At 37.0% G+C, this 10,132-nt stretch overlaps 1 protein-coding gene across 1 annotated transcript; it reads left to right on the plus strand.

Moving 5' to 3' along the window:
- The first annotated feature begins 317 nt into the window (after positions 1 to 317).
- Positions 318 to 4,688, plus strand: LOC148864366 (uncharacterized). Its single transcript, XM_088979288.1, has 8 exons — positions 318 to 772; positions 1,490 to 1,634; positions 1,720 to 1,888; positions 2,166 to 2,436; positions 2,736 to 3,001; positions 3,112 to 3,327; positions 3,421 to 3,529; positions 4,175 to 4,688. Exons 1-8 carry the CDS (start codon positions 622 to 624, stop codon positions 4,240 to 4,242), a joined length of 1,395 nt encoding a protein of 464 aa, XP_088835414.1. The 5' UTR covers positions 318 to 621; the 3' UTR covers positions 4,243 to 4,688.
- The last annotated feature ends 5,444 nt before the right edge of the window (positions 4,689 to 10,132 follow it).

Raw genomic sequence — 10,132 nt, forward strand, 5'->3', positions numbered from 1 at the left:
GGCTTTTTTATATCGGCTCCTCGGTTCGGGAACAGAAGTGAAGGCTTTAGTTTGGGCCGTTGAATTAGAAATCGATCCAGTAAAAAATGCGTCATCACAAGGCCACCGACGGTTTTTGTTTTAAATTCTTCAGTCGAACTTCGAACAAATTACCATCATATCATGTGAGTTGTTGACCCAAAGCGTGAGATTTGATCTCTATGGGTACGTGGGATATGGCTATTGGCCACCGACCTCGATCTACCATACGGATATAGGCGTGGTGGATGGAATCATTTGGGATCGCCATATCGGCCCTCAGCGGCTAGATTTTGATCATCTAACATGACGATTGATGATTAAGGCAATATCATAACAGTTATCATTAACTCCGAGTGCGAAATTGGACAACTCGGATCTTGCCGCGTATGAATACGAAACGCGAAAACCAAATGGGGAACAGCTTTTGTTCGCGTTGGTTATAGACTTGCAGTCTCATTTTCGCTGCCGCGGGGCCATTTATCAGCCCTCCTTTTCAATTTTCAGCTATCTTTCTCTCGTTCTCTCCTCTCCCTCTCTCTCTACTCTGCTAGTGTGTGTGACGACTGAAGAGTGTCTGTGTAAGCAGATCGATCTGCAGAAATGGAAATCTTCTATTACCTTATCTTTGGGTGTCTATCGCTGGTAGTCGCCGCCCTAGAGTTCAGCAAGACCACCAAAGATCGCATTAACACATCTTCTGCTTTTAATTCCTTCAAGAACAACTACCTTGTCGTCTACTCTCTCATGATGGGTAAGCTAGATCTGGCGTTTCCACTTCCTATTTCCATTTGGGATCTTGAAAATACCTGGTAAAATTAGCGAAATTTCCCATTTCTGTTATGTTTTCTGACGTGGTTGGATCCCGCTATTCCTGTTTTGCGCAAATTAATAGTTGAGGCTAATGCCTGGCTCCTGTTGGGATCTGTGGTTTGAATCTCCTCCCAATTACCTGGTTTCGATTTCTCTTTGGTTTCCATGCCGGATTCACTGGGAGTTGGGGTTTTAGTATCGCTTTTTCAGTGTTCCAGATGCGGGATCTTGTTTGCTGTGCTTTCCCCTGTTCCGGGTGCGGAAATGACTTCTTTGGCTTTGCAGAGAGCCTTTTCGTTTAACTCGCCATTTGTTTTATGTTTTCATTGCTTTTCTCTCTGGTATTAATCTAATGATAACATTGTCTGATCATAATGTGGACCTAGTCGTCTTGATTTTCCAGATCTTACAAGTACCTTTCATTGATGTGAATTAATTCTCTCTTCTTCTTCCTCTTGACCATAACTGATTTCGTAGATCAGCTTATTTTGCCTTTTCAATGAATAACCTCAACAAACTTACTTTGTAAAATCAAAACAACTAGGAGATCTAATATGTCCAGAACATTATTAGAGCATTCTCTAAATCTTGAAGGACGAACCATCTGGGTTGGATTATTTTCTTAGATTCTAACTTGTTATTGTTCATCCGCCAATAGCTGGGGATTGGCTGCAGGGTCCCTATGTATACTTCCTCTATAGCCAGTATGGTTTTGATAAGGGGGATATTGGAAGGCTCTTTATAGCTGGTTTTGGATCCTCAATGTTATTTGGGACAATTGTCGGATCTTTGGCAGATAAACAGTAAGTTTTCTTTCTAAATTTGATTCAACGATCATTCTGGTGATTGCATTATCTTGTTTCTGATAATTTTGTATACAAAATTCAGGGGTCGGAAGAGGGCTTGTGTTACTTACTGCATAACCTACATCCTGAGCTGCTTCACCAAGCATTCTCCTCTGTACAAGGTCCTAATGTTGGGACGCATATTGGGAGGAATTGCCACTTCTCTCTTGTTTTCAGCCTTTGAATCATGGCTTGTTGCAGAACACAACAAGGTAAGTTTGCAATTCTTCCTTCCACTTGTGAAATTAGAGCAATGATTCATTCATCAGGTTCTTTAATTGTCAAAGCAAGGAAGGTTCCCTCTGGCTAGATGCTATTGTTTGTACTGCATTATCTCTGTATAGACTTTAGACTTTTGAGGAGGTAAGGGGAATTCCTGATGTAAAATTCCCTCAATGCCTACCTGACACGTACAAGGGATTCCCCTTCGTGAATTGTCTCCCTCATTGTGGTTTCTTATCATTTTGTTTTCTTCGTTGTGATGTACAGAGGGGCTTTGATCAGCAATGGCTGTCCTTGACATTTTCCAAGGCTATCTTTCTTGGCAATGGCTTAATTGCCATTGTTTCTGGGTTGTTTGCAAATGTGCTGGCCGACACTCTTGGCTTTGGCCCAGTTGCCCCTTTTGATGCTGCTGCATGTTTTCTTGCAATTGGGGTGGTCATTATCCTATCATCGTGGAGTGAAAACTATGGAGATCCTTCAGAGAGCAAGGACCTACTTACCCAGTTCAAGGGTGCTGCTGTAGCCATTGCTTCCGGTGAATCTCTAACTTAAGTTTAGTTTGTGTGTCTTGAGCATTATTGTTCTTACATGAAATATTATCTAAAACTACCTATTTGGGCATGTCATAAAGACATCTATGCACTCCACATTTCTAATGCATGGCACTAGGGGATTGGACTCCGTCTGATGAGTTCTCTTGCGAGATCTTTCAGGTGGACATGATATTCATTTTGTGTCTGCTCTTTTTTCTCTATATGTCAGGTCCCTAGGATTTTTTCTTTTTTTGCTTGTTTTTTTAGTCGGGATTGCTATAATATTTTCATGTGGGTTCAGATGAGAAGATTGCTTTGCTGGGTGCGATACAGTCCCTGTTTGAAGGTTCGATGTACACTTTTGTGTTCCTCTGGACACCTGCATTGAGCCCAAATGATGAGGAAATACCACATGGTTTCATATTTGCGACATTCATGTTGGCTTCAATGTTGGGTAGCTCCATTGCATCTCGTCTCATGGCCCGTGCATCCCTCAAAGTCGAGAGCTACATGCAGATTGTTTTTGTGCTTTCATCCTTCTCTTTAATGCTTCCAGTTGTCACAATTGTATGTAGTTCTTATTTGTTGATTCCCTTTTCCAAAAGCCTTTATCTGGTTATTCAATTTTTATCAAAGTAAAGATGGTTTTCTCTAACTTTGACTGCTAACCTGAACAGTTCTTGGCACAACCTTCTAAGGAGAAAGGTGGAAGCATCTCATTTTCAGGGAGTATCCAGCTCTTTGGGTTCTGTACTTTTGAGGCCTGTGTGGGGATATTCTGGCCATCAATCATGAAGATGAGGTCCCAGTACATTCCTGAGGAAGCTAGAAGCACTATCATGAACTTCTTCCGCATTCCTCTCAACATCTTTGTCTGTATTGTGCTCTACAATGTAAGTAGGTCATTAAATGTTGGAAGCTAGTCAAAGTTGACATCATCACTACTATTTCCATTTTGAATAACACTTTCTTTGCTTGTTATGAAGGTTAATGCTTTCCCCATCACCGTTATGTTTGGCATGTGTTCAATCTTCCTTTTCATGGCAGCAATCTTGCAGAGGCGGCTCATGGTAGTTGCAGAAAGCCACAAGTCAAGTAAGTTAAACTAAAGAATTAGTACTTGGTGTCAGAATATTCATGTAAAGTTCTAATGACTTAACTCAGCTTGGCTCTGGCTACAATTGGTCACCTAGGAGAAAGTTAAACCTATAGAAGTTGCTTTACCACTTTAACATAAGACTTGTTATTAGGCAAGGTTTTTGCAACTGTGCCCCCCACGTTTAGCAATGCATTTACTCCTACTGTTTCAATTTTGCATATCCCCCTATATCCAACAAACTCTGCATTCATACGTTTTCATTTTCTCAACTTTTCCATTTAGTTGCATTGAGTTTTAAATAGGAAAAACATGTGCATGTAAAGATTTCTTAGTTAAAGTAAAAACTGAAGGAAATATATATTCCAAATGCAGGTGAATTAAGGGCAATTTTGTCACTTTATGATTTAAACTAATGGTTTTAAGTTGCTTAAAAGGGGAAGGGATGCAAACAATACGTAAAAATGCAAATAAGAAAACATGGGGGCATAGTTGCGGATAGACTTCTATTTAATTTAATGGGTTTTGTCTGGGAGATGTTTTTTCAGTCTCATAGTTTTTTAGGTTTTTATCTAATTAAAGATGGATGATTCATGTGCTGTGTTCTTAATCTGTTTCTTTTTCGTATCTCCTTGTTTTTGCAGAGCCACAAGATTGGACGCCAATGACAATGAGAGAGAGGAACTCAGAGGCAGAACCATTAAACATATGATTTCGAGTTAATATTTGATGGAACCACTAGTTTGGAAAAGTTTATGAAGAAAAGGAAAACCCTTTTCTGTCCATGAAAATTTCCAGTTCTATTGTGGTTTGCTGCTGCAGAAAAATTCTATAGATAAGAGGAATCTGTAAGAAATTTCTTGATTTGTTGGAGAGAGGATAAAACCTTCAGCGAATAACCAGCTGCTGGAGGTCTAGGTTCAAAACAAAAGAGAAAAATGTGCATGGAGTGGGGGCTGGGATTTCTTTAGCTCTTTAGAATGTCTTCGCTACAATATTTGGTGTATGTGGGTTTAAATTGTTAAGGATTTTGCTTTTCAGTCATGTAATTTGATTGTTGCCTTAAAGTTCTAGAATTAATCTCTCCCCCTTTCATTCTGTTTTCGACATTTATTATTATTACAAAATTTTACGTGTTTTCTCTTCCTCGGTTGACGACATCCTCCCTGTTACATTATTAGATTCATTTGCTTATCGTCGTCAAGACAATTTGCACTTCTCTATAACTCGGTGTTATACACTTGTACAGGCAATAATGTAATGTTGCCAAACACAGGCAAAAATGAACCAAAGTGCAAATTTATCATGAACCAGGATTTACACTCCATTTACATCGTTCATGTGCAATCAAATTTTTTGACCTAGAAATGGTCATCTATCTGATTTCGTTTTCCTTTTTACCCATTCTAATTGGTTAGCAAACTGTTGACCTGGATAGCCATGAAACTGAATTATTCAACTCAGACTAGTGTACAGTTTAATGAAAATATTTACATTTTTTAGGAAAAATTCCCGATTAGTACCCTGTACTTTGAGTCTAGTGTCACTTTAGTCCCCAAATTTTAAAATGCAAAAATTTAGTATCCAAACTTTCAAAATGTGTTAATTCAATACCTATCATTAATCAACCGTTAAGTGGCATTTGAAAAGGAGGCAAATACCCTTCGAGTGTCATTTAATTCTCTTTATCAACCATTTAAACGTTGATAAAATATGAACAGTCCCAAATCTTTGTTGCTTATATTCAAGAAAGTTATGGTCATCAAAATGCCCATTGAAATGTAATCCCAACTTTCTTAAATAGAAGAAGCAAGAATTTGGGACTGTTCATTTTTTGTCAATGTTTTGACTTTAGATGATTGATAAAAATAATTAAATGACACTCAAAAGACATTTGTCTCTCAAAAGACATTTGTCTCTTTTCAAATGCCACTTAACGACTGGTTAACCATAGATACTGGATTGACACGTTTTAAAATTTTGACTATTGAATAGTTGCATTTTAAAATTTGGGGACAAAAAATGACATTAGGCCCAAATTATAGGGTACTAATTGATTTTTTTTCTATTTCTTAATTAAAATAACAAAAATATAAATCGGAAAATCGAAAATCATATTGGATCAGAGAGAAGTAATTTTAAAATGCTCATTCTCTATGTAGCATTTAATGCTATTAAGTTTCAGATCTAAAACATAAAATTGATTTACTAGAAACAAAAATTGATTCAAAACGACAATAGCTTAATAGTTATAGATCTTAAAATTACTGTAAAATAATAAAGAATGGAATAATCACACATGGATTTTGGAAAGGATGAGTTTATTCAACAAATTTAAGAGGCTTTGAAACTCCAACAAACATCTACTCTTTCCAGGGATGCAAATGGATCAGATCCATTTCAGATCACCCCCTAGCCAATCTGAGAAGATTCGATCTGATGTGTTATGTGTGTGTATGTGTTATTTATTTATTTATAAATATATTATTTATTTTTTATAAAAACATGTATATATATGATAAAAATAATTAAAAGTAATTGTAATTTTTGTTTTTTCTTTATTTAAATTGCTATATTTATTTTTTTCTTTTAATAATTTATTATTTTTTAAAGAAAACAAGTCAAATCAAATCAGATTTGATAGGATTCGAATTTAGATTGACTCCTATAAGATCTTTGGATTGGATCTGACATGAACAATGTTGGATTGGATTTGATTATATCCATATTCGAACCCGATCCGATCCATTTGCATCCCTGACCCTTTGTTCTCAAGAACATGTTCTTTGTTTGGACCCAGAGCTTGAACTTCTTCAACAGCCCAAATGGGAGCAATATTTTACCACAACTAAAAATTGCTAATAATAATTATAAGGTAGAGAGAACAAAAGAGGGTCATATGCTAAGAGAGTTGTATCTTCTTAATGGCTCAAGTGCTCTCTTCAGAGTTTACATCTGCTACCCACAAAATGCACCCCAAAAACGTCCCACATGCACATCTCAGTGTGCATTGGGAACATCTCTGTACTTATTGTTGGAAGATGTTTTCGTATACAAATGGAATGTGCTGTGAGATGTTTTTGGGGTGCACTTTGTAGGGGGCAGATTTGAACTCCTCTTTTCATTACTTTGGGTTTTATAAACTGTTGGGTTTACTATAATGAACAGGAATTCCCCACAAATCTCTCTGGGATTAGCCTCGCGCCCCAAAAACGTCCCACATGCACATCTCAGTGTGCATTGAGAACATCTCTCGTACTTATTGTTGGAAGATGTTTTCGTATACAAATGGAATGTGCTGTGAGACGTTTTTGGGGTGCACTTTGTAGGGGGCAGATTTGAACTCCTCTTTTCATTACTTTGGGTTTTATATATAAACTGTTGGGTTTACTATAATGAACAGGAATTCCCCACAAATCTCTCTGGGATTAGCCTCCATTCGAATGAGTCTCAACCAATAACAACTATATAGACCAAGTTCAAAGAACAAAAAAAATCAAAACATATTTTATTTTAGGAGAAGCTAATAATATATAATATATAAGAATTGAAAAAGGGTGTTGATATTGTAAACATAATAATTCACATAGAGCAAATACTCTATTAATCGTGTTTACATGAGGAAGATTCTGAAAACCATCAAGATTACACTCATCTGAGATTAGAGGTGTAAATCGGGTCGTTCTGTCATACGGGCTGTGTTAGGTATATATATATTTTATATATAGTTATATAATATTATATATATTATAATTATATAATAATATATAATATATTAATAAAATAAATATTTTTTTTTAATTTTATTATACTAATTTATTTAATTATTACATATATAAGCAATTTTATACACAAAATTCTTATAAAATTAAAATTTTAAGTTTTGTATGATTTTTTTTTAAATAAATAAATTTGACCCAATGCACAACCTAACCTGACCCATGGCCCAGGCCAGTGGCTCGGCACGGCTCACTTTATACCTCTATCTGAACCTAATGTTGGGCTGGTCGGATGTTGTGCAACTGCTTCAGAGAACACAGCAGCAATGGCACCAAAACCTACAGCCAGAAACTATCATGTCTCTGAACAAACTGAAAACCTCAAACAGGGATGCACCTTTTAAGGCCATGCTTGTCATGGGTATTAACAGTGTCCCAGCCCTGATTTGCCAAGACTGCCCTCCTCTATTACCAAGTTCGCAAACACCATTGGGACATTTGAACATACCTTCTGGATTGAACTTGAGGGTTTTGTCTAAGAGGATTCTCTTGAGATGCAATCTCCTCGATATGTTGGTCTGTTGGGAGGAGTAACTGGTGATCAGGATTGCCACTCACTTCAATGCAGCGGGCAGCAGCAGAAGAAAACAGCGGTGGCCCTAGATTTGGACAGGCTGGGCCTGGATATATAAAAGCTGAAATGAAATGCACCTGAATCTTGATCTTAAAGACTAGTTCTGGCTGACCTCGGCCCAAATATTATCTTTTCTCCTTTGATAACTATGTTAGATAGTTTTAGTCAATCAATTATCTACTATATTGCTTAAATAATGAAGGAACTGAGAAACATAGAAACCAAGTAATAAAAAACCAAGCATCCATCAATGTCAGACTTGGAAGAAAATCCCATCTTCACCTGCTAGCCTACTTGCCAAACTCAAGAGACATGACAACTACTGCAAAAAGGATCCAACTACTTGAATTCATCTAAGGGAGTCTGGAGAAGTGCTATTGGGCTATTGATTGTTGAAATGAAATTAACTCCAAGAATGTTTAACCTGGTATCCATCAATTAAACATTTAATGTGTATTTGGCTATTCTCCCTCATAATCCTCCATCCAAATTCTTGTTTCATGCATCAGTACAAGTGCTATAACTAATCATGTGATATTAGATATTTCTTGTGTTACAAATATCATTTCTTTATTACTTTATTTATTTTTGGCACTCTCGATTAGGGGTGGGAGCAGAACAGGGTGCACGTGAGGTCCGCTAATCTTATCACTAAGAGCCTGTAGTATGTGGATTTGATCTCGTGCTTCCATTTTTGGGAAAGATGTCAAGTGATCAACACAATTACTTAAAAATATCAACCAAAAGAGGGTTGATTCGTTGGTGTGTTATCTGATTTGTTCTAGTGTTTATACGGAATCAAATCCCACAGCAAAATATGAAAACTTACAAAGCTACAATTATGTAGAAACTAAAAACAGCAAAAAGGAGATTAATCCTTAAAATGAGGATTGTCAAATGCAGCCTTAGTTTCTTCAAACTTTTTATAGTGATGAAATCACAGATTGATCCATTGACGCATATGGTTGAACCATAGACCCTTTGACACGGAGGGAAAATTACTAATTAGTGCAACCATTGGATAATTGCCTGTTTTTCGGAAGCCCCCAAATTGAAATGAAAAGATGTTTAATACAATGATTTTCGATCGGAAGATGTGGCTGATGTCGGAAACTATATAGTACAGGCCTCCCCAATTGTAGCCATCACGACTAAGGCCCCGTTTTGAATGCCCGTTTGGGAGGATTTTTCACGCAAGTGATTTTTTATTTTTTTATTTTTTTATTTTTTTATTTTTATTTTGGGGGGGTGGAACATTGTCATTTTTGGAAAAAATGTGATGGATGGAAGAGAATAAAGTTTTACATCAATAAAATTGATATAATATTTACATGGGTTATTTATGTAAGACTTTATACTTGATGAGGTTTTACATCGATTCATAATATAAAACTTTACTCAATCCAAAATATGTAAAACTGAACGGAAATGAAGTTTTACTTGATCATAATTATACGCTCCTTCTAAATGCCTACAAAACCGAATCCATATAAATTTTACATCTATACTTAATTTACATCCTTCCAAATACAGCCATGTAATCTGTGATAAGAGGATCAATTATTTTCCGTATACCCCATTATTGTGGTGGCCACGTTAAGGGATTTTTGCGATTCCTTATCATCCACTGACTTATCCGTTCATCTTTATCGGAAAAATGACTTTCTGAAAAAACTATTTTTAATTACTTCTTCAAGGCTCGGTAAAAAGTACTAAAAACAGCTAAGCCCTCCCAAATGGGGTCTGAGAGTGCTAAAATTTTGCTTGAATTGCTTTGTCTAATCTTGTAAGATGGTCCCACATCCCACCCAGCAAAGTCAAAAGTCAAAAGCAGAAACGTGATAGGCCTCTCAATCTCAAACAGGCACGGAGTGTGAGAAAGAGAAACAGCCCATAGACCCATAGCAGGAAAGGAGACAGAGTCACATGCATTAAAATGACCTTTTTTCCTCCGTCAAATGAGTTGTTCAGCAGCACCAATTATGTATCCACCTTTGATGACGGGATTTGCTCCTCACACTTGCGCGTCGCACATACGTCGCACATACACATTTATCGTAATAATTTATAACTACGAAAGATGTTTTCGATATATGATAAGATGTGCGTGTGAGGCGCCCTATATGTGAGGAGCGGATCCGATCTCCCATCTTTGACACCCATGTGGCATGTGCATCCCCATGGGCCCTGTCCAACTCCCCCATGTGCAGTTGGAGAGATAAACAATCCAGTCCTCCCTGCAACCCTCT

This window comes from Nelumbo lutea, chromosome 3 (genome assembly GCF_056320005.1).
Source record: "Nelumbo lutea isolate HS-2025 chromosome 3, American lotus-T2T, whole genome shotgun sequence".
NCBI lineage: Eukaryota > Viridiplantae > Streptophyta > Magnoliopsida > Proteales > Nelumbonaceae > Nelumbo > Nelumbo lutea.